General features: G+C 43.7%; 1 protein-coding gene across 6 annotated transcripts in view; it reads right to left on the bottom strand.

Moving 5' to 3' along the window:
• Positions 1-25,421, bottom strand: part of LOC101159451 (triple functional domain protein) — a 127,871-nt gene that overhangs the window by 67,756 nt on the left and 34,694 nt on the right. For all 6 annotated transcript variants that reach the window (XR_013658722.1, XM_023960296.2, XM_023960297.2 and 3 more), the window contains exons 9-14: positions 22,230-22,421; positions 19,195-19,326; positions 17,552-17,782; positions 16,982-17,104; positions 14,938-15,129; positions 8,849-9,018 (exon numbers count right to left, since the gene is read on the bottom strand). Coding sequence is in view for 5 of the 6 variants with exons in the window: in XM_023960296.2 (XP_023816064.1) it covers positions 8,849-9,018; positions 14,938-15,129; positions 16,982-17,104; positions 17,552-17,782; positions 19,195-19,326; positions 22,230-22,421 (1,040 nt within the window). In the remaining variant the exon portion in view is untranslated. The remainder of the gene's footprint in view (positions 1-8,848; positions 9,019-14,937; positions 15,130-16,981; positions 17,105-17,551; positions 17,783-19,194; positions 19,327-22,229; positions 22,422-25,421) is intronic.

Here is a 25,421-nt window from a genome sequence, read left to right on the forward strand (position 1 = left end):
TTGTTTAGACACAACATAAGGAAATATTTTCTAGTAATTTATTTCTTTTGCAAAGCATTTAGTCTTGGGTTTGATCTAAAATCTTTACCATATCATGCACTTGTTAATTTGTTAACAGTCCCTAAGAGACACCACTAGAGATCCACGCTGAATATCTGGCGAATATCCAACTTCAAACTATCTTCACCATAGTAATTGGTCATATGTATATATACGTGGAAAAAGTGAGAAATATTAAAGACTTTTCTTGAAGTTTTTACAGATGTATCATTAATAAAAAACGTTAAAACCACAGACGTACAGCTAAACCACTCAAAGAACGCATAAATCAACGTAGAGTATAATCTGCGTAATGCAATTAAACCAGTGCTTCTCAATTATTTTTTGCCAGGACCCCCCTAGGAAAAAGAAAATGTTTCGCCCCCCCCCCCCCCCCCCCAACCCCCACCCCCATACACTCACTCGTGCAATGACAATATATTAGGTTAATATCTATAAAAATTGTGTAAGTATACCTAAAATTGTATTTTCTAACAATAACAAAAGAAAAAAGCAATATAAATCTACTTTCAACAAATATTAACTTTATTTTGCCACAAAAACCCTGTTCCAGTCTGTTCCAGTCAAAAAAGTAGCTTAAAGTACCTGAAATAAAAACATCTGTCAGTCATTATTTAAACTAGAAAAACATTTTGACCAACTGAACCATTTGATGCTGAGAAAAATAATTCAATTAATAAATAATATCAAATGTAAATTGATCTGAAACATTAACGTTTTTTAGTCTGAACAAATAGGTAAAAAACATTGTTCTGATTTTTATGGATGCAGCTGTTTTCCTTCATTACCTGCTGTCTTTTTGTCAAATACTGACACCAACTAAAGGACAGGCAGACAAAGAATCCATTTATGGAAAATAAATACACATCATCAAAATGTCTGCAATAGTTCATAAAGAATGACATTATTAGCATGATCTGAGGAATCTAAAGGGAGACGATGATCCTGGTGTTGCGTAGTCCAGGCAGGGCTTGCAGCCCTCCGCGTGCCCCGCTTCACCTGGCAGACTGCGCCCACCACCCCTCCCCTTTTGTTCTCACACACGCAGCTGCGCATGTGACAGGAGACGGGAACGCGCAGCTGCAGGGACGGGAATTCACAGTTTCAGGCTGTTACAAACTCTGTGATAGAACAGATAATAGGAAACCAACAGTGGACCATATGTTTTTCCAAGCACTGAGCTGCTGTCACCCCCCCCCCCCACCCCCTTTTAAATTTGCACCCCGGACAATTGCCTCTGGCATCGCATCGGTGGCGCTATTTGAGAAGCACTGAATTAAACTATTGTTTTTCTCCTTTATTATTTTTCTGCTTCTTATTCTTTGTACAATTTTTGGTAAATGTAATCTGCAATCCTAGCTTCTGCGTACTTTAATTTGAAAAAAATCAAACAATTATTCTGCTCTTTGTGTACTTTTCACTTGCATTTAAAAATATTCAAATATTTGCATTTTCTCAAATAATTGAAGTAGTTTAAATTTGAAATATTATGGAAGTAATTTGCGAGTCCTCTTTTACTTCATTGTTTTGAAAATGTATCTCCCACAATTTTAGACCTAGAGACACCATTCAAACTTTAAATCGGGGCTATTCCATCCGGTTTGTGTTTAGTTGGACCATCATTTATTTTTCAACAGAACAATGATCCCAAACACACCTCCAGGCTGTGGAAGGGCTATTTGACCTGGAAGGAGAGTGATGCGGTGCTGCGCCTCCACAGTCACCAGACCTGAACCCAATCAAGATGGTTTGGGGTGAGCTGGACCGCAGAGTGAATAGCAAAAGGGCCAACAAGTGCTAAGCATCTCTGGGAACTCCTTCAAGACTGTTGGAAGACCATTTCAGGGGACTACCTCAGCTGCATTTCCACTGCAGGTCTTGATGCCCAAATCCGATTTTCTGACTATATCCGATTTTTTTGACGACCCGCTTACATCATCTTTTAAAAGTGACCCGTATCCGATTTTTGCATTTAGACTACACAATGCTTTTGGCCTGTGATAAACATTGTACCCAGAAATGTTAATATCTTCATTAGTAATAGATTTAGTTGGAGCCAGTTTAGCTCCTGCTGGTTTGCGGCGCCTTCCGTCCGTTAAACCCGGGTTCGACCCCAGGCTGCTCCCTGTTCCCTTCTCTACCTCTGCCGGTTCCAAGCCCGGTTAGAGAAGGTTGCGTCAGGAAGGGCATCCGGCGTAAAACATTGCCAAATTTACCATGCGACTTGTTCGCTGTGGCGACCCCTGATGGGAGAAGCCGAAAGTGGAAGAAGACTACACAATGCTGAGACTATCAAACGTAGACCTTCTGAGGACTACGTAACGTAGCAGCATTTCCGCCTTCCGCGGACCTGAGCACTGACCGCACAGATTAAAAAAATTATGTGCCAGCAGGCCCTTAATAATAATCATAAAAGTATTAAAAGCACATTTAGAAGATGCGTGTTGGTCCAAACGGCAAACGTGTTGCATGGCGAAAAAGAAAACGAGTAAAGCTTGTTTCTCCCCCCCTTGTTGTGTTTCTTTTGTGTGACTGCGTGTCATGGTTTGAGTTTGTTGTGTCTTGTTTTTCGTTTTAGTTCTTGTTCTGTCTTGTTTGGTTCTGTTTCCTGTTTTATTTTGAAAGGTTTCCTGTCTTGTTTCTTGTGCTTTACTTCCTTTGGTCCCCATCTGCCCTGATCGTGTTCACCTGTGTCTTGTCTGCCCTGTCTGTATTTAAGTCTTGTCTCTGCCTTCCTCCTGTGTTGGTCCATTAGCCTTTGTCATGGTGTTCATGTTCCATGTGTTCCACGCTCATGTTTCCATGTCCCTCGCCATGCCAAAGTAAGTTTTTGTTTGTTCTGTAATCCTGCTCTGCAGCGCTTTTTGTTTTGCATTAAACCCCCTTGTCCCTGAACCGTCTGCCTCCGCCTCTGCTACTGGGTCCAACTGGCTCTCGAGCCAAACCCTGCACCTTGACACTGCGGTTGTCATGGAGGCAAAGCAGCGACAGAAGGAGGTGTTGCCTTCAGCGCTCCTGGATGAGGCAGGAGAGGGGAAGCGCGGGAGAGGGAAAAAGGAGGGCTGCTCGGCCGGCTTATGTACTCTCTGTGATTTTTGAATGAGAAATTGTTTGCAGACGTTGTGCTGTACTAACAGTTTGATCCAAGCAAAGAAATAAACGGCTTCTAGCGTGTTCCAGAGCAATGATGTCCCGCTTCATTAGTTACCGTTTGCGTCCCGACCGGGACCGGACCGGAAATAACAGCGGTTTCCGACTACGGTCTGAAGCCTGAGGGTGAAAGGTAACAGCTGACAGCAAAATCAGCGCACAAAAGCACCTTAATAAGTCATGTGATCTCAGTTGGTGTCTCCTGACTTGACGTCACTGACGTACGACTCGCATTTACTGGGGAATATCCGATTTGTCTGCTTACATGGCACACGCAAATGCTCGTATCCGATTTATTACCACATATGAATGAGGCCTGAATCCGATCTGAGAAAAACGGAATCCATGCGCTTTTGTCCTGCTTACACGTTCACCCGTCATATCCGATCTGTGCCACATGAGAGGAAAAAATCGGAATTGCAGGGCTCCAGACTAACTTTTTTCACTGGGAGCACTGTGGCCCCCAACTGAAAATTTTAGGGCACAACCAGAAAATTTAGGGGCGCGTACCGTAAATCAACATGCTAACCAAATCTACTAATTTCCACTGTATTACTAATAAATTTTAAAAATAGATGCAGAAATTACAATGTGCTGTTTCAAATTCAGTGTCACATTTTATTCTGCACTTTTGAAGATGCAACAACAAGGTAAACTGACGGCAAAAATAGTAAACAAAGTACCATACATTCAGGATAAAAAAAGGTGCTTAGTAACAAAGTGATTACCGTAGTAACCTTTCGGTCATTTCACAGTTACAAACAATACTTAAATGTATGTAAACATTAGGGGATAGAAATTCATGTTGGCGACACCAAATATGTGCAGCCAAGATGCACAATAAGCGTGTTTGAGATCACCAAGGTGGACAAAACGCTGTACAGATCACCTGTTGTGAGACCTATATTTTTGTTTTAGCTCCAACATCACCTGTCAATCATTACAAAAATATCATGAGAAAGGGGCGGAGCAAAGCCCCAACCTACGCGAACGGAGCTGGAAATTTAGTACTGCACTGACTGAAAGCTGCCCTGATGACTAAAAAATGCATTATGGGACATGTGTCCTGATGGGTTTTTGTAGTTCAGTGATGAATTAAAATAATTTAAAATACCAATTGAGGCTACATACATTAAAAAAACATTAAAATAATTATAAAAGATATAACATCACATATCACAGATCATACTAAGGGGGAGAGGCAGAATAAAACTAAATTGAATGTTAAGGACAACTCCAACTTTCTGTTCTCATTCAGTTTCGCTGCAGATTCGCATCTTTAACACGTCTATCGTTGGATTTTCTCCGCGTGTTTTAAGTGCATCTAAGACTAAATCGTGTTGTTGCTCGCACGTGCTTAAAGTTTGTTTCAAGCCCCGTTAGCTGTCACGCATGTAGGTGTGGTACATATTCTCTTTGTTTTTGTTTTTTTGTTTTTTTTTTTAACTTGTCCTGTCCAACAGCTGGGCAGACAGATGAGAACTCAGGGCCTCTTGTGTTGGACATATTTTACTTTAACAACAGGGGTTAATAATCTTCATAAAACCAGAGGTATGTCTGAATAAACCCCTTTTGTAATTGAGGCCAAACTTTATTAATTCCAACCATGTTTGAAGATCTTTGGTGTTGGACCGTACGGAAAAGGAAAGAAGGGAAGCAGAGAGAGGGATGTTAGAGAGGAAGGGGGGGGGGGGGGGGGGGGTTAGAGGGTGAGAGTAGGAGGGGAGGGGGGATAAGACCATGAAGCAGCTTAAAGCAACAAGTTTACTGGTTGTTTATCATTACGGTAAGGTGCCAATATAGTAAAAAAAGGGCGGGGCCTGTCAACTCACACACTCAAATGTTATCAACACACCTGCTAGCTGCAAAAATGTCCACATGTCAACATATACACAAAACAGATAGTGTTCACACACGCATACCTATGCCTAAAAACCAACTAGTGTGAAATATTTCATTCATTCTATCACACAAACTATTAGTGCAAAGGTGAGCTAACACCTGTGCTCAGGTGAGTGTTTATGTTCTTTTAAAGTGGATGAAGGAATGTGAAAAGAAGGGGGGAGAGTGCCCAGCTATGCCCACACCAAGACCCCCGCCGCAGCAGCAGCGGCAGCCGGAATCCCCCCCAACGCCACACGGGAGCAGGCAGGGAACAACCACCCCCCGGGCGACCAAATCCGCCACCCAGGCCAAGGCCAGCAGGGCCGCCACGAGGCCCCCAGAAAGCAGGGAGGCACGGGGGGAAAGAGAGAGCCGTCCCAGCCCAAGCCAGGAGAGCAGCCCCCCTGCCGCGCCAGGAGAGACCAACGCAGGGCCCCACCGGAGAAGGAAAAGGGCGCCCACAGCCCCAGACGAGCACCCTATCACCACCCAGGAGTTCCGGGCATCCCCCCGCCCCAACCCCAGGATCCCCCAAGGGAGACCCGCTCCGCACTCCAGGCAGCCACCCACCCGGCCCACGGTTGGTCCCGGGAGGTGCAAGGCAGGGGCCCGCGCCCCCGCCCAGGAGGGGGGGACCCGAGCAAAAAGGGGGCCCACAAGGGGTGTTGTAAACATGGCCCGACCAGGCTCGGCCACAGTTGGAAATTTGGCGGGGCCCAGCGCTCAGGGGCAAGGACCAGTACCAACCCCCCAGGGACACGAACACCCCTGGCTCAGGTGTAATGTGAACCCCCTCCCAGTGCAGAGAGAGCACCGCCCGGCCCAGGAAACCGGCACCCAGGGGACACGGCCGCCGTTACCAAGGGCCCCGTACCCCCCACCAGGGAAGGGGTAGGGGAAAGATGGTCCTAGGTCCCACCTTCCTTGCAAAATGTGTGTGCGTGTATGTGTGTTTGAGAGGGTGTGTGTGTGCATGTGTGTGTGTTTATGTTGGAATGTATATATTGAGGGGGAAGGGGTGTGTGTACTTTTTTTTTTTTTTTTTTTTAAACTTGTTCTGTCCAACAGCTGAGCAAACAGATAAGAGCTGAAGGCTTTTTGTGTTGGACAGGTTTTACTATCACAAAAAGAGGTTATATAGCTTCAAGAAAACTAGAGTGTAGATTTGTATAAACCCCTTTTTGTCGTATTATTTTTTTATTTATTTGTTACATTTAGTGTGTGTGGGGAGGGAGAGGGGAAGAATGTGAGGGGAGGGTGGAAGAGAGTAAAAGGAAAAACGGTGAAAAGGTGGGGGATACAAGCACTGATTTGGATAAGTTATTATTTTAAGCTGTAACAATTATACCAGATCTGCTGGAAAGACGAATGTTACATAAAAGGTGAAAATCTGACACTAAGATGAGCGAAAAAAATCTGTCCATCAATACACTGTAGGTAAGGAGGAGGGATGAAGCAGACAGGGAGCAGTGTGGCAGTGTGCACGTGCACGTGGGGGTGGAGATACATGCATGCTGCCGACGTGAACCGTGTGTTCATAAAGGGAGCCAGATCCTACCCAGCCAGCCCAGCCAGACCAGGAGAGGGGAGGAGAGCCCCCCAGACCAGAAGCCCCCCCAGCATCCGGACCCAGGCAGCCCGGGAGGGGAGGAGGAGGGGACCGCCCACCCCACCAGCCAGAGAGGGCCCCCCTACAGGGGCCCCCCCAATGCCCAGAGGCACAAGCGAACCCAGTGTCCGGCCCCCAGGCCACAAGACAGGAGCGCTTAGCCGTACCAGGCGGCAGCCATGGGGGCCACCGGGCGCCGGACACCGAGACAAAGGCCAGGGACGAAGCCAGGGCCCCTGGAACCCATGAGCCGGCCACCACCCGACCGGCGCCCCGTCTCCGCAAGCCAGCCCAGGCACGCGACCTTAGCAACCCAGGGATCGCCACGCACCCACAGCCACCCCCCATAACCCTAAAACCCTACGCACTACAACCCCCCCCCCGCCATAATATCTGAGCCCCCCTCCCCAACCCTCTCAGTGTCCTCCCCTCTCTGTGACGGGGAGGGAAATCCCCAGAGGGTCCCAGCGAGCCAGCCCCCAGGTCCCTCCTACCCATGCACTCACACACACATACTCACAATCATCTGGTTACCCTCCCTACCCCCGCAGCCACGCAATAACCCCCCCCCAGCCGGCCGACCCCCAGCGCCGTATGCCCGACCCTTCCCGCAGCCGACAGGATACCCATAAGCCCGGCCGCCCTGAGAGGACCAGGCGGGTGAAAACCGGCCGCCCCCCCCCGACCCCACCCATGTATGGAGGTGTGGGAGTGCTGTGTGTGTGCTGCAGGTAAAATAGGAGGTAACCAGTGTGGGGGGCTCCGCCGCTGCCAAGCCGCAAAACCCCCCACTCCGGGGTCCCTCTGTGAGTGGTGTGTATTTGCTGTGTGTGTGCTGCTAGCATGCAGTGTGTGTGTCTACAGAGGAAGTTAAAATTGTGGGGGGGGCCAGCGAAAGGTGAGCACGGATGTTTCACCATGCCCCCCTCCACCATACCCTCTCCACAAGGCCCTAGATGAATCAGAGTGTCTATATGCAAGTAAAAAGCGGGGAGGAGGGCGGGTGCCAACAAGAACCCAGAGAGGGGCATCCCCAGTGAGCCCCGCCAGCATACCCCTCCCATCCAGATCCCGGGGCCCTATGTGCCTGTGTGCAATATTTGTTTGGGTGAGAGCGGGGAGGAGCGGGCGGATGGGCACAACCGGGGGAGAAGGCTCCCCCAAGCGACCGGCCCCCCAGCCGGCCGCGGTAGGCGCCCCCCCTCCGAGGGCGGCCGGGCAGCCAGAAACGGCAAGCCAGCCGCAGTTGGAGGCCAGAGCCTCGTAGCGCCGAGAGACAGCCAGCAAGGAAGGGTCCCGGTGCCAGAACGGAGGGGCAGGGGGTCCAGCCCCACCATTCATACCCTGGCCTCCCTAAGGACTAGCACACCGCCCCCCCAGCCCCCCCCCAAAAAAATAAATAATAAAATAATAATAAAATAATAATAATAATAATAATAATAATAATAAAATAAATAATAATAATAATAATGAAATAAACCCACCCAAGTGAACCCATTAACCCCTGCTGTGACTGCAGCGTCGACCCCCGGGGGGCCAGGCCACGCGCCAACTACCGGCCACGGCCGAAACACCGGCCATGGTTAGACGACCCCAGGCCCCAGAGCCACATGTTCCGCTGCTTCATCAGCCAAACTAAATGCTACACGGATGTGAATTAACAGAACTGAGGGGGCAGAGGGGTGTTCCTGTATCTGGGACAGTAGAGGAGGTGCATTAAAGAAATTCAACAAAAGGAAAGCTAGTAAACATGACTGATTTAGTGCAAACATTGACTCGCCATATAGTGAATAGCCCTCTAACTTTTATTTACCAAACAGAAGAAAATGCTCACAACTGGTGAGCGTTAATGTTGGACCCTGCACAACACCAAACCAGTTCAAAATAACTGAAGAAACATTCTGTTTTGGGAACAAGCTGCTCTTTGCAAGCTGCTATTTTAACATCTGCAATGCAAGAGATGGGTGGGCTGACCTCCTGATTTTCCCATCCTGAACAGCAAATTCAAATTTATCGCTAAAATCGCTAAAAAGAAAATTGCTAAAAAGAAGAAAACTGAACAGGAAGGGAACTGCAGGCATCCTTTCTGGATGTGCAGAAATACTTGGTGAAAAACGTTGAAAGCAAAGTGCCGCTGAACTGAACCTCAGCTGCTGGATGAGGTCTTCTCCCTCCTTGACGGTGTTGACCGAAAACTGTAATATGGTCTGCTGCTGTTGTCCAAAATGCTTGATCAGATCCTGGACAGCTTCCACAGATTCGGCATAAACATCGTCCAGAAGTTCTTTTTGGAGGCCCTCCAGCCATGTCAACAGCTATAAAAGGAGAGCAGAAGGGGGTGGGGGGTGGGGGTGTTAGTGCTCATAAAAGACCCAACAAAGATCTCTGCAAATGTGTAATCCATTTGTTTACAACTGTAGTTTTTGTTTACAACTTTGTTGTAAAAGGTGTGGAATTAGAATAGCTTGTTTCAAGTATTATTTTTAGGAAGGTGAACAAACACACAGAGCTTTCATGCAGTGCAACACACCAACAGGAAAACCAAAACAGATCCTTCTTAGCACCACCGACTTCTTTTCATATTCATGATGTGATTCACAACTAGAAAAATGTTCATCTTTGAAATCAAAAATATATAAACCAGTGGTGGTCCATGCATTTCAGAGCCGGGCCTTCAGTTTTGCCAAAATCATTCTCTAACTATTTTATGTGTATGACACCATCCTGTTTTATATGTATATCAGGGCTGTAACAATTCGTTTTAACAACAATCCAATTCAATATTTGTGGTTGACTATCCAACTCACTTTTGATTTTGGTTCATTTGAACAATCCGATTGGATCCAATTCACTGACCTAAAATGGATCCAGGACATATTTAGCCAAAACTTCCAGCTGTGAGACGCAGACAGAAATTCCTGCTACTGAACAGTGAAGGTTTCCCGATTCTTGGATTTCTTCCAGATCATCAAGTCTAAATCAGTGTTTTTCAACCTTTTTTGAGCCACGGCACACTTTAACCCTGAAAAAAATCCCGCGGCACACCAGCATCCAAAAAAAAAAAAAAAAAAGCAAAAATTCATGGTCTGTATTGATCGACAGCCCCCCCCCCCCCCCCCCCCCCGCGCGCAATCTCACGTGGATTTTTGTGATAATTGTGGCAGAAAAAGCAGGAAGTTGCGGCTGTTTTTTTCTAAGAGATGAACCACCAGCTAAAGATGAGCTTTAGCTGGTATTTTTGTTAGAACTGAGCGACTTTATCAGCAGGATTAAGAACAAGGAAGTGAAGACTTTAACCACTTCTGTTTGGTCAGACTGATGACATGTGATTAAACCTTCAAGAATGATTGGCGGAGACAGTTAAAGGGGCGGGACTTTTTCTTACACAGCTATAGCTGCAGCTAAATCGCGGTACCGTGATTCTTATCAAAATGTCTTTAATAGAATTAAATAAACACAAAGAAAAAGTAATTTTAAGATCTTTTATATTCCTAACTACTCAGTGTTTTATCAGGGCCTGTTTGGATGAGCAAAGAGCTGATTTCCTGGAGATGGAAAATGTTTTTTGATCAGTGAATGAGGGCAATTTCTCCACGGCGCACTTGACCATCTCCCACGGCACACTAGTGTGCCGCGGCACACTGGTTGAAAAACACTGGTCTAAATGAAACATGTGTCCAAACTAGAATGAATGTCAAATCCATTCACATGTTAGTTTCCTAAAGTTCAGCCCACTATTGTTTTTCCACATCCAAAGAGTCCAAAGGGAACATTCTTAGAACATTCTAGACACTGGATGGTCACGTCTTTGCTAAATTCAAAGTGTTTCCACATATTGGACTGGAATGATGGACTGATCAGTATTGCTGACATCACATGTGTGTTGTCCACTGTGATGCACTTAGGATTTTTTTGGTTATAGTAAAATAATCCTACCTCATACAGAAGGGGAACTCTTACTGTGTAGTTTTTGATGTATCTTTGGTGTATCATTTCAGGCCTTGACTGGTAAACTTCGTCTACATGGAGAGCAGCTAGAGGACGGGAGGAGGACTGCCAGTTTTTGTTAATTACAGATTGTGTAAATCCAGTCACATCACTGCTAAAGAGCAGATCTGTTGTGAGGACATTGAACTGTTAGGTGTCAGCCTGAGGCTGTTCTACCAGCCGAGGGTGTTCTCACACGCTATTGCAATAGCTGCATATATTCCCCTCTCTGCTAATGGTAAAGCTGCATGTGATGTTCTGTCCTCTGTGGTTAATAGACTCGTGACACAGAGTTCTGATGCCCTTCTCCTTTTCTCTGGAAACTTCAACCATCCCCCTCCATGTAGGCAAACAGCTTTCTCCCGCACAGTGAGGATATGACAGAGGAGTCTCGAAAAGGCTGTTTTTAGTCTGAGGGAGGAACTGTGCAGTCCACATGGGGAGGACATCGACTGTCAGACTCAATAACTGACTACATAAACTTCTGTGTTGAGAACACTGTACCCACCAGGACTGTATGGTGTTTCTCCAACAACAAACTGTGGATTACTCCTGACATAAAAGCTCTCCTGAAGGAGTAGAAGAGGGCTTTTACATTAAACATTAAACAAGGAAGAGTGTGCTACAGGAGGACGATTGAGGACCAGCTGCAGTAGAACATCATCAACAGAGTGTGGAGGGGACTTAGAACAATCACTGGATACAAGGACCCCTACACTCAGGCTAAGGGGGACCAGACATGGGTGAACAACCTGAATCTTTTTTTTGCAATAGATTTGACCAGATGGCCACCCACACCCTGTCTCCACTGTTGCAAACAACAACTCCTACACCCACCGTGAGCCCTTCCACCAATAGCTCTTACGGCACAGCACCCATCCTCCTTCATCCCTCACACTGTCCCTCACAAGGGCCCAAGTGAGGAAGGAGCTCAGCCAAACCAAGGCAAGAAAGCCAGTGGGTCCAGATGTCATCAGCTCCAGGCTACCGGTACTTAAAACATGTGCAGACAAACTGTGCAGCGCCATGCTGTTTGTGTTCTGTCTGAGCTTGAAACTGGAAAGTGACACAATTGTGGGAGACATCCTGCGTAGTACCGGTACACTACAGACCACAGACTACAGACCAGTGGTGCTAAACTCTCATCTGATGAAGAAAATGGAGAGGCTGGTGCTCACTCATCTTGTCCTATGGTGATTCAGTCAATGAACCCCCTGTAGTTTGCCTACCAGCCTTGCATCGGCGTTGAGGTTGCCATCATCTTACTCCTATACAGAGCTGCACACCTGGACAAGACTGGGAGAACTGTGAGTCATGTTTTTGACTTCTCCAATGCTTTCAACACAATCCAACCATCACTGCTGGGGATAAGCTGGTAAACATTGGTGTGGACCAACATCTATTTGCATGGATACTGGACTATCTCTCACACCACCAGCAGTATGTGAGAGCTCACTGCTGTGAGTCTGACATGGTGGTCTGCAACATGGGGGCCCTGCAGGGAACAGTTCTGGCTCCGTTTCTGTTCACTGCCTTCACTTGTCATCTTCATAAGTTCTCAGACAACTCTGCCATTGTCAGCTTAATAACGGATGACATTTTGGGCGATTTTAACCTACAAGTGGACAATAAAATCGGACTCATATGTCCAAGAGTTCCCAACTTTCCCAACTTAAAAGTAAAACCTGTTCTCTGGATCCCATCCCCACCTCTCTTTTTAAGACGGTGTGTTCATCCTACGAGGAGGAGCTCCTGAGCATCGTTAACCGCTCTCTTCAGACTGGGATCTTCCCCACATCTTTAAAGACTGCTATAGTGAGACCCACTCTGTCAAAGAGCGGTTTAAATGCTCTGAATAATCTGAATGATTATTATTGGCCAGTGTCAAACCTGCCATTTTTAAGTAGGATTTTAGAAAAACTAGTTTTTATCCAACTCAATTATTTTATTAATATAAATAATATTTTAGAAAAATTTCTGTCTGATTTTAGATCACATCACTCCACAGAGACGGCGTTGGTCAAGGTTATAAATGATCTTAGCTCCAATGTTGATGAAAAGAAAACATCAGTTTTAGTATTGCTGGACCTGAGTGCAGCCTTCCACACAGTTGACCACACCATTCTTCTAAACAGTCTGCATGACATGGTTGGAATCACTGGAACTGTGTACAGCTGGTTTGAATCTTACCTCACAGGAAGAGATTTTATCGTCACTGTAAATGATGCATCATCTGGGAGGCACGGACTGACATGTGGTGTGCCACAAGGTTCGGTCCTAGGTCCCGTACTTTTTAACCTTTACATGGTGATGTCATCAGGAGACATGGCATAAACTTTCATAGTTATGCTGATGACACTGATGATATGTGGCTGTGTCTTTTAAGTTGTGTTTTAGATATTGAAAAATGGATGGGAGAGAATTTCTTAAAGCTCAATCAAGACAAAACTGACATAATTGTTGGTCCTAAAGTTGAGAGAGAAATGGTCCAATCCTATTTATCAACTTTTAATCTGAATGTGTGCAGTAAAGTCAGAAAGCTGGGTGTGATTTTAGATGCAGATCTTAACTTTGAAGCACACGCAAACCAAGTTACAAAGACTGCCTTTTATCACCTTAGAAATATTGCCCGAGTGAGACCCTTTCTCTCACAAGCCAGTGCTGAAATATTAATCCATGCTTTTATAACATCTTGGATAGATTATTGTAATGCTCTTCTTTCTGGTGTTAAGAGAAATACTATAAACCGGCAGTAGCTTGTTCAAAATTCAGCTGCACGCCTTTTAACCAGAACCAGAAAGAAGGAGCATATTACTCCCATTTTGAAGTCTTTGCACTGGCTCCCAGTCAGCTTTAGCATCGATTTTAAGTTTTTTTTTATTAGTTTATAAAAGTTTACATGGAACTACACCCTCATTTTTATCAGATTTACTTTTATTTTATGACCCTCCCAGAGCCCTCAGGTCCACAGGTGCAGGTCTGCTGGTGGTCCCAAAGGTCAGAACTAAAACCCACGGCGAGGACTCCTTTCAGCACAGTGGGCCTCGCCTGTGGAACAGCCTGCCTGAGGACGTGAGGGCTTCAGCCACTGTGGAGGTTTTTAAGAAAAAACTTAAGACACATCTTTTTAGTAAAGCTTTTACACAGTTTTTACTTGTCCACATTTTTATTTGATTTTATAAAGTTTTAACAGCTAATTTTATTTGTTTTGATTTTAATGCTGGGATGTGTATGTGTTGGGTATTTGTGTGTTTTATAAATTCATTTATTTGTATTATTATTTTATTTATTTTTATTATTATTTTATCTATTTTTATTATTATTTGTATTATTTTTACTATGTTTATTATTTTAACTACTATATTTTTTTATCGTATTTTTTATTCACTTTGAGATGAGTGGTCCCCAACCTTTTTGTCACTGCGGACCGGTACAATGCAAGACACGTTTACCGCGGACCGGTGGGGGGGTTGAGGTGTATCACGTGATGTTTGGTGTCGCGACTGTGACATGCGTTAAGTGTGACTGATGTAACAGAGAGAATCCGGTCACTTTTCAAAATAAAATGTTTTTTTCAATAAAAAAAACAATAAAATGGAAAAAAAAAAAATTCTGTGCGTCCCAGTGCCAAAATTTCCTGCGGCCCGGCCCGGTGGTTGGGGACCACTGCTCTGTAGCATGAAAAGCGCTAAACAAATAAAGTTGAATTTGACAATGACAGAGAGTGCGGAGAACTGACTCAGTGCAGGAGCTGGGAGAAAGAAGAATGGTAGCCAAACTACAGTACCTTGTGAAAATATTCAGCCCCCTGGAACTTTTCAACCTTTTGCCTCATTTCAGGCTTCAAACATAAAGATATAAAACTGTAATTTTTTGTGAAGAATCAACAAGTGGGAAACAATCATAAAGTGGAATGAAATTTCTTGGATATTTCACATTTTTTAACAAATTAAAACTGAAATATTGGGTGTACAATGATTCAGTCCCTTTACTTTCAGTGCAGCAAACTCCCTCCAGATGTTCAGTCAGGATCTCTGAATGATCCAGTCTTGACCTAAATGACTAATGATGATAAATAGAATCCACCTGTATATGAACAACTAGTGTGCCGCGGCACACTGGTTGAAAAACACTGCCTTAAGGCATTGCAGGCCTGGACGGTCTGCCACTGAATTAAACTTTAAAAACGCTGTGTTATAAATTTACTCTGTGACCCTTTTAGATCATCACTTATCGTCTCTGCCCACCTCTTTGACGTGCGTGTGGAAGGACACAGACATATCCAGGAGGACTTTGCGCTGTTCTACACGCCGTACAAAATCCTGAATTCTGTCCTCCAGTTGGTGGGCCGCCTGGTAGATCTCCTCTGGGTCACACTCTCCTGTCTGAGCCAGCTGCTCTGCCGCCTCCAGCAGCTTGTCGGCGTTGGTGTAGGTGTTCTGTAAGAGGCAGCAGAGTGGAGGGTTACACGTTGAAGACAAGCAGGCAAAGAGCAAAGAACCTCACAAAGACAAACCCTGCAGATGTGATAAACGCAATCCAGGCCAGCAGAGGGAAAAGGGTGCAGAGAGAGTTGGGATAAAAATAATAGGAAGAAGAAAAATTCTGTTTTTACTTTGTTAATTTATGATGAACTTTTTAAAAAAGGTTCATATTCCCAGTTGTAGAATGAATGCAGTGACGTGCGCTGGGGTTCACGGCTGGTGAAGCAGTCAGATTTACAAACAAATGAACTCAGCAAAGTAGCCCAGTTTAGGTTAGTCTGTTAATTTAGTTCAGTTTAAAATTTTCCTTTTGAATTCTATGCATTCATCATCCTTATGATTTCATGCCTACTTTACAATAACCCATTGAGACGACTGTTGTGATTTTGGGCTATACAAATAAAATTAAATTGAATTGAAGTAGCTTGTTCACTATTTGGCAGCAGTTAAATTGCGTTATTTAAAATTTCATTTCAACATTTTTCTTTTGTTTTCAAACTGTAGCATAGAAAGGAAAATCACCAAAATTGTTATTATTGACTTACTTTCATTAATTTGATTAATAATATTATTAATAATGGATTTGATTTATCTGTGCTTTCCCAGACACTTGAAGCGCTCACATGTATCCATTATTTATTCACTCCTCATTCAGACTTGGTGATAGTGACTACTGATGTAGCCACAGATGCCCTAAAGATTTATGCTTCATGTTAGCCCTTTAAATGGAATCCAATAACATTGATTACATCAGTGTTTTTCAACCTTTTTTGAGCCACGGCACACTTTAACCTTGACAAAAATCCCGCGGCACACCAGCATCCAAAAAAAAAAAAAAAAACAGAAATTCATGGTCTGTATTGATCGACAGACCCCCCCCCCCACCCCCCCGGAATCTCACGTGCATTTTTGTGATAATTGTGGCCGGAAAAGCAGGAAGTTGCGGCTGTTTTTTCTAAGAGATGAAATGGAAGTTAAATTAGAAAATTTAGAAACTGTTTGTTTGTTGTGGTTTCAAGCCGTTTCTCAAGGACAACTCATTGTGCGCTGGGACACTGGCCCTTTAAGCCAATGCATCATGGGAGATGTAGTGTGAAAACTGCCGAAAAAACTTGCAGAAAGACTCGCGTCTGTGAGCTTCATTGTATTGTCCACTTGTTCCACGGTCTGACAACGGACTCTGTGGAAAGCTACACCGCTAAAGAAGAGCTTTAGCTGGTATTTTTGTTAGAACTGAGCGACTTTATCAGCAGAATTAAGAACAAGGAAGTGAAGACTTTAACCACTTCTGATTGGTCAGACTGATGACATGTGATTAAGCCTTCAAGAATGATTGGTGGAGACAGTTAAAGGGGCGGGACTTTTCCGCAAACTGTCATAGCTGCAGGTAAATCGCGGTAACATCATTCTTATCAAAATGTCTTTAATAGAATTAAATAAACCCAAAGAAAAAGTAATTTTAAGATCTTTTATATTCCTAACTACTCAGTGTTTTATCAGGGCCAGTTTGGATGAACAAAGAGCTGATTTCCTGGAGATGGGAAATGTTTTTAGATCAGTTAATGATTAATGAGGGCAATTTCCCACGGCACACTTGACCATCTCCCACGGCACACTAGTGTGCCGCGGCACACTGGTTGAAAAACACTGGATTACATTATAACTGTTACAAGATGTGAAAATCATTAAGCATACTTTCCAGTTTCATATATTCTAAATGTTATATATTGAAAATTAATATTTTTAACTCACAGATTTTAACAGCTGCAACTGAAGTTTTTCAGCACTAACAGAGGACGACAGTTACCTGAGCCACATCTTCAAAGTCCTCGTGTCGTTTCTGTAGGGCCCTGGCTCGGTGCAGGGACTTTCCCACTCCCGTGTGTTTGCTGAGGAATGCTTCTCCATGGTTTTCAATCCAGTCCAAAACCTGCAAACAAATACAAGTACTTTCTAAGATTAACCACAAGGTGGTGGTCTCAAACGGCATATGTGACAGCAGCACAGTGGCTAATGAAATGATGTAAGAGAAGAGCATGTTGGTGCTGTAGGAGTCATCTTCACACACTCCCTTCTCTGCACTTTGTCCTTCTCAGCATGAGTGGATGAACACCATCTGCAAGGCCACATGACCCAATTCAGTAACCATAGCAACAGTTGCTATGTCAACCCACTCTGAGAAATACTCAGGGTTTTTTGGCAGCATGCACATCCTCATATTACAAGATTATGGACTAATTTTGAGCTGTTCTTTCTGGTTAATGTTAAAGCTTCAACCTTAGAGAAACCTTTGCCTTTCCTCCACAATTTGATGTTAAAGAAACGCCAGAACTCCAACAGATAAACAGTACAAAAAGATGTTGATGCCTCAAAGTACCTGCTGGACATCCTGCTGGAAGACACAGAGCTGCAGCCGCTGGTGAAGCCGCACTTTGCGGTGTTGCCAGATGTTTTCCAGCTGTCTCTGATGATGCAGCAGTTCATGGATAATGTTCAGGACATGGTGCACCGCTTTGGAGTAATTTGCTGACGCTGTCAGGGAGTCAGTGCTGTCAGGGGTCAGAGGTCGCTGCAGCTTGTCCAACAAAGCTTTGCCATCTTGGCTCACCTGTAGTTTCATTCAAACATTTAGTTGAAAAATTTAAAGGTTTTAAAAGTTTATGAATATTAAATTTTATATTTTACATATATATATATATTTTTTTTTACAAAGGAAAGAGAAAGGGGATACAAGTGCCAAGTTGCCAATTTGAGTAGGTTATGATTTTAAGCTTTGTAACATTTATGATAGATCTGCTGGAAAGACAAATATTACATCCAAGACTGATAATCTGACACTAAGATAAGCGGAATATGTCCATCAATATACTGTGGGTTAGAAAAGAGGGATAAAGCAGACAGGGAGCAGTGTGACACTGTGCACGTGCATGTGGGGATGGAGATTCATGCTCTTGCATGTTCTTATCTTCCACTGCATAGCAGAACCTACAGTTTCTGTTCAGAAGCAAATTAGCAATTTGGATATACTCTAGAATGTTATGAAGACTGATCAGATGAATTGCATAGTCCTTCATTGCCATGAAAATTAAATTCATCCCAAAAAAACTTTCCACTGCATTTCATTGCTGTCATTAAAGGACCAGCTGAGATCATTTCAGTCATTGTCTTGTTAAGTCAGGTGAGATGTTGACGAGCATGAGGCTGGAGATCATGATGTCAGGCTGATTGCATTAGAATGGCAGACCTGACATGTTAAAAGGAGGGTGATGCTTAAAATTATTGTTCTTCCATGGTGACCTGCAAAGAAATGTGTGCAGCCATCATTGCGTTGCATAGAAATGGCTTCACAGGCAAGAATATTGTGGCAACTAAGATTGCACCTAAATCAACACTTTATAGGATCATCTAGTACTTCAAGGAAAGAGGTTCAATTCTTGTTAAGAAGGCTTCAAGGTGACCAAGAAAGTCCAGCAAGCGCCAGAATAGTCTTCTAAAGAGGATTCAGCTGTGGGATTGGAGTGCCACCAGTGCAGAGCTGCTCAGGAATGGCAGCAGGCAGGTGTGAGCGCTTCTGCACACACAGTGAGGCCAAGACTGTTGGAAGATGGCCTGGTGTCAAGAAGGACAGCAAATAAGACACTTCTCTCCAACAAAAACATCAGGGACAGATTGATCCGACTTCCTGGTTCCTGTTTTTATACACGTCACACAGAACCATCTGATGACGACTCTGACAAAGACCACCGTTGAAACACGTCAGCTATGTTAAAACACATCCCGTGTCTGACAACAAATGAACCAGGAAACAGTTAATAGTTAAAGACACTATGAACTCTATTGCACAGATTGATCTCCTGCAAAAAGTCTGGCAAATGGACTGCTGAGGACTGGGGCAAAGTCATATTCTCAGATGAAGCCTCCTTCCGATTGTTTGAGGCATATAGAAAAATGGAATGGAATTGGCTGAAAAATTTCGCTCAGCCATTTGTTTTGGAGATTCCGTTCGTAATATAACATTACCTCGGAATAAGCAGCAGTGATGTGTTCGTACAAGCCTTGGTGATGGTGGATGGCATCTTCAAGGTCCTGCAGCTCAGCGGGCAGATCTACCTCTCCACACACCTTGCACCATGACTCCACATTGTTTATATACTGCAATAAAGTACATGCAATGTTAAACAATGGTCCTTCACAGTTGAGGAGAATGTCCCAAACAAGAATTTAACATGCTAAAGTGCCTGCATGCTCACTGTTATTACTATAACTCCTAAAAATTGGTTTTGGCTGAATGTAGTGTTTGTCACTGCGACTCTAACCTCTCCATCTAACTAGAAATGACTATTTCTAAAGAGATATTACAAAGTTATTTCTGTCTAATTATGCCTTGTGATAACTAGAGTGATAACTAGAGTACATCTGTTGGCTGGGTTTTTATGGAGACTTCTTAGAAATGAAAATCTACCGGTATTTAAAAAATGTATCACATTATTTAATTTTTTCCCTAAACAAGCCAGTTTAGATATTCTGTCACACTTACGTTCACATAGTTTAGCTTTAGGTAGATAACTTAAGGAAATGTTTTGTTCCTCTAACCATCTTTTAGTGCGTCATCAAATCATAGCTAACCCAGTGACACATTTTCCCCAGAAACACAATTGTTCAAGCTAAAGTTCTGCAATAAAATTTTTACATTCTGCAGAAAAACAAATACAAAGATTCACTCCCATGAAAATTGTGCTTTTAACATGTTTTTGTAGTATTTTTCTCAAGAATTTAAGATTAAAACTTCATTTCTGAGTACCGGTATTTCTTTATTCAAAAGCTTATAGTTATTACACAGAAACTACAATAGGTGGGTTACGAGCTCCCTCCTCCACCCCATTCTGATACATCCACTGTCAGACAAATAGATTCATGAACATCTTTGCTTTCCTTGTCTGAGCTGGAATCTGGATCTAAACTGTACGGCTGGATAGATCTGATATTACTCAAAAACTGACCTAAACTGGATCTTCAACCAAAACTTCAGGCAATGCAACTCAGAGATAAATACTTGGGGGCTGAACAGTGCAGAACAAGTATTAAAGTCAAATCCATTCACATTTTAGTTTCCTAAAGTTTAGCCCACTGTTGTTTTTCCACATCCAAAGAATCAAACGGGAACATTCTAGTACACTGGATGGTCACATGACTTTGCTCAATTCAAGCTGTTTCCACATACTGGACTGGAATGATGGACTGATCAGTTTTTGCCGACATCACTTGTGTTGTCCGCTGTGATGCGCTTGGTCATTTTTACCTTATAGTCAGATAAACATAGCGTACCTCAATCCTAATGATTTTTTTCCAATATTAATTAAAATAGATTTATTTCATTTTCAACCAGATTGATTTGATTCTAATTTAATCAAATCAATCTGGTTGATGTCAGGAATAGAAACTAATTAATCCAATAAGTAATTAATCGATTAATCCTTACAACCCTGGTTGAGACCTAGATTAACATCACAAAACATTTTCTGTTTGATTTTCGCAGAAATCAAAGGAAACCCAAAAGTTTTACAAACGTTTTCTTGCTACAGTCCATCAAATGATAAAACACAACGGTTATGCAGTCAAGCCTGAAATTATTCATACTGCTGACAAATTTAGGAAATGCAATTTTTTGTTAAAAAGTAAATAAAAGCTGATATTTTAGTTTTATTAAAGTGATTAATATTCTTGTATTACAGTACAACCCTCATCCGAAAGGAAACTCAATTTTAACAAAAACAAATACGTTTTATAAAGGATCAAGAGATGAAACAGGTCTGGCTAAAAACTGTTCCAGAGTTTGTTTACTCCTAGTTTCTGAATTGTGGACGAGAGAGAAGACATGCTAACAGTTTCTATGACAACAGCAGATTATAGCTGAATACAGCCCCACAAAGGCTACGTTCACACTGCAGGCTGAAACGACCCAATTCCGAATTTTTTGCCCCTAAGTGGCCCAATTCCGATCTTTTCACGACAATCTGAATGACACAGATCCGATCTTTTCAATTGCGACCCAGGCCCCGTGGGTTTGCCGTCCTGAATCCGAATTGTAGCCGTTCTTTTCAATTGCGACCGCCGTCTGACCGGCCAGGCGACTTGATTCCGAACCGTACGTCATCGACACGCAACAAACGTCATCATTTTGCGTTAAAGTAGGCGGGAACGAGAACGTAAACATCAACCATGGTGGACGATGCTGCTGAGACCAGTCAGTGGAAGGGAAGCGAGACCCCCGATTGGATTAATATTTGGGCTGATCGCTCTTTTCAGGCCAAACTCCAGGGCTCTTATTGCAACTGGGCGGTTTTTGAAAAATTTTCCAGATAAATGGCAGAGCGTGGTTTTGAACCTTTACAGCTATAACTTTTTTCTTTCTCCCCTTTCCGACTGTGCTCAGAAGCGCAGGGGACCCGACGCGATCCTCCTCCTCCTCCCTGTTCTGATCCTTAGATTCTCCAGAACGGGTTGATAAAGAGTCCATAGCATTTATTTTGGGGGAAACCTTCTTTTATTACCGTCCTCCGTAACACACAACATGAATGCGCGCCCACACTGCCCCCCCCTATTCTCTATCGCGGCACGCGCTTGCACACACACACGGGGCGCGCGGGCCCAACACATACACATTCCTCTTCCACTACAGTGGGTACAGACAATCCCGACTCCAATGCCTTCTTAAAATGAGAAGATTGTAATTGTGCTGCTCCTTCGTGAAAATAAATTTAATATTACAAAAAGAGTTCCGCTTTTGACAACACTGTTGTTGACATCTGCTCCGCAAACAAGTGACGTCGTTCACCGTTGAGTATTCTTCTGGCTTCTGCGCATGCGGGTCTCATTTGGGTCGTGTCACGGTCACACTGGAGATCACAAAAGTTCGGATTTACTTGGAAATGTGAACGGTCTAGCAAATAATTCGGATTTTTTCAAAAAATCCGAATTGAGCATTAAGCCCTGCAGTGTGAACGTAGCCAAAGAGCAACTGCAACCTGTGAAGCAGACTAATCAGTCACACTTACCTTGTCACATTTCTGCTGGAAGTTGGCTGACATTTCTAACAGTGTGCTGCGTTCATCCAGAGCGGCCGCAAATGCCTTCCACTCCTGCTCCAACTGGCCTGAGATCTGCTTGATCGGCTGCGTGGCGTAGTGACCAGAATCCAAAAGCCGCTTGCCGACTGAGAGGATCCGGTTGATGTTCACGTACACATTCTGGACCACAGACAAAGAGCCCAGAGGTTAGTTTGGAAGTATTTGATGCAAATGGATGTCACTGCAAAATGACTGAATTGATTTGATTATACTATTATGTAAATGTCCCAATACTATTTCAAAACAAATTTTTTTTATTCTGAAAACTACGTAATTAGTGATTTAAACCAGTGAGCTGTGGTACACTATTGTGCTGTTAGAGATGGTCAGGTGTGCAGTGGGAAATTATTTAATTCACTTAATAGATCTAAAAACATTTACCATCACCAGAATATCAACGCTGTGTTCATCCATCCCTGAAGCCTTCTTAACAAGAATTGAACCTCTTTCCTTGAAGTACTAGATGATCCTATAAAGTGTTGTTTTAGGTGCAATCTTAGTTGCCACAATATTCTTGGCTGTGCGGCCATTTCTATGCAACGCAATGATGGCTGCACACGTTTCTTTGCAGGTCACCATGGAAGAACAATAATTTTAAGCATCACCCTCCTTTTAACATGTCAGGTCTGCCATGCAATCAGCCTGACATCCGCCTGACATCATGATCTCCAGCCTCATGCTCGTCAACATCTCACCTGACTTAACAAGACAATGACTGAAATGATCTCAGCTGGTCCCTTAATGACGGCAATGAAATGCAGTGGAGAGTTTTTTTGGGATGAATTTAATTTTCATGGCAATGAAGGACTATGCAATTCATCTGATCAGTCTTCATAACATTCTAGAGTATATCCAAATTGCTATTATAAAAACGTGTGCAGGAACTTTTCAAATTTCCAATATTTATGTTACTCTCAAAACCTTTGGCCCACGACTGTACATGTTGCGCATATTGCAAGGATGAAAACTAGCCATACGTGAATATACATAGAAAACAATGGGAGAAGTTGTAGTTTGTACATGACATTTTCCTAGATGCATCACAAAGGAACCACATTAAAACCACAAGACAAGTCCATGCAAAGAACACTTATTAGATTTCTTCACTTTGATATTCAGGGCACTGAGCACAAATCACATCGGCACCATGGTCAGCGCCTGCCGCTGGCCCTCGCAATGCTTTGTTTTAGGATTTATTCAGTAGACACTTTTGGCTTGCATAAAGTGAACCAGAGATTATTTCCAGGACCAGTAACCGCTCTATGACCCCTCTTTTGGGGTGGTCTCGGTTTGTTTCCAATCGGACTGAGCTTCGGTTTGCTCAGATTTCTCAGTCTGAACAAAGTTCGTGTCGGGAGCGGAACAACTGAAGCGAAAAGGCCACTGTAACCGGTGGCCATGTGATGTAAACAGAGTAGGAATGTCTCAACATATGAGCTGCAGACAAATATAAAGCAAAGATTGTCGTGTTATCAAATAGAAAAAGGGGCCAACTGTTTACTTGATAGGTTTATTTTAACACATCTAAAAAAACACTTCTTACTTGCTTTTCTCTGTGGCGTTACACGGCACAGCAACTCATTGAAACGTGGAAAGATGACTGCAGGCTCATTTAAAAAAAAAAAAAACGTTTGACATGATACACATTGCTTCTCACTGTTGTCCTGACTGTCTGAAAATCACGTCCCTTAATTGGGGACGGGCGGCAGTTTAGCTCAGGCGGTACAGCAAGGCCGTCCTACAACCGAAGGGTTGGCGGATTGATCCCCGCTCTCTCCAGCCAGCTGTCACCCCCCGAGCGCGGCTAGTCTGCTGCTCACTGCTCCCCTAGAACAGGGGTCGGGAACCTTTTTGGCCAAGAGAGCCATAAACGCCACATATTTTGAAATGTAATTTCGAAAGAACCATACAATAAAGTAGTGTCCCTTTCCCACACTTAACCTCTTTCAGGGTTCTTTATTCTGGTTACTGTAGACCGCAACAAACGCCGCACAATTAATTCAGCAACTCCTCAATCTCTCCCGCCGAGACGAGACGAGAGCGCTTCAATTTTATATTCCCCTGCTCCCGCTCCAGCCCTCCCATTTCCCTTATTTGGCCCATAGCTGAACCCCATTGGTCCAAATTACCTAACAACAGGCTGAGCGACAGAACTGAGGGCCAATCAGATCTCTGCTTGATGCGTTCAATGAACTCCAGAACTTATAACGCGGCCCAACAGCCACCCAGTCCAAGACTGGTGTCAAGCCAGCCCTCTTTCGTCGAACGGCTGTCAAGTGAGCCCTCTCTCAAAAACGGTGTGCAGCTTTTTTACATACATTGCGGTAAAAGCAAGAATGCCTTCATTCAGGTAAATGCAAAGTGTAAGAACTGTCATTATACTCATATGTATATACTATTTACACATACGCCCCCTCCCCGTATATAACTATCGATATGTTTAAAACTAAATATACAAATGAATGTGTGCATTTGATGTAATTTCAACATTTTTAAAGTACAACAAGTCTGTGGATTCTTTTCAATAACATTGTTATGCTGTTGCTAATAAATGATGAGTATTTCTCGCGGTAATTTTGCTGATTGTCTAGTCTGGTTGATACTTGGTGAGTTTCTGCTTCATGCAGGCGTTGAGACTTTAAACGTGATCTTAGGTTGGTCTGAATGTTCTGTAGATGTGAGACAGACTGATCACATGCAGACCTGGAGCCAAACACACACTGCAGTGAGTGACGGACAGCGGGTTTTACGTTATTACAATCCCTGCGGGTTTCACCTGCTGCCGGTCCCCACAACCCCTCACCCCCACCTTCTGATTTCTTCCTCACACATCCCATCCCCGCAACTGTGCGCTCTTTCTCAGAGACGGGAGCGTGCAGTTTTAGGCACGGCAACTCACAGGTTTCCGGGTGGTACAAACTCTGTGAAATAATAGACCATTGTAAACTTATAGTGCTGGCGCAGATTTCTCTCTCCAAGCACCGATACTACTGCGCGCCTCTGGCATCGCATTGCGCCCGAAAAGGACTGGTCTAATGAAAAAAAAAAAGTATAATTAAAGACTTGTCTGCGAGCCACATGTGACCATCAAAAGAGCCATATATGGCTCGCGAGCCATAG

Source organism: Oryzias latipes, chromosome 11, assembly GCF_053564925.1.
Source record: "Oryzias latipes strain Hd-rR chromosome 11, Olatipes_Hd-rR_3.1".
Lineage (NCBI taxonomy): Eukaryota > Metazoa > Chordata > Actinopteri > Beloniformes > Adrianichthyidae > Oryzias > Oryzias latipes.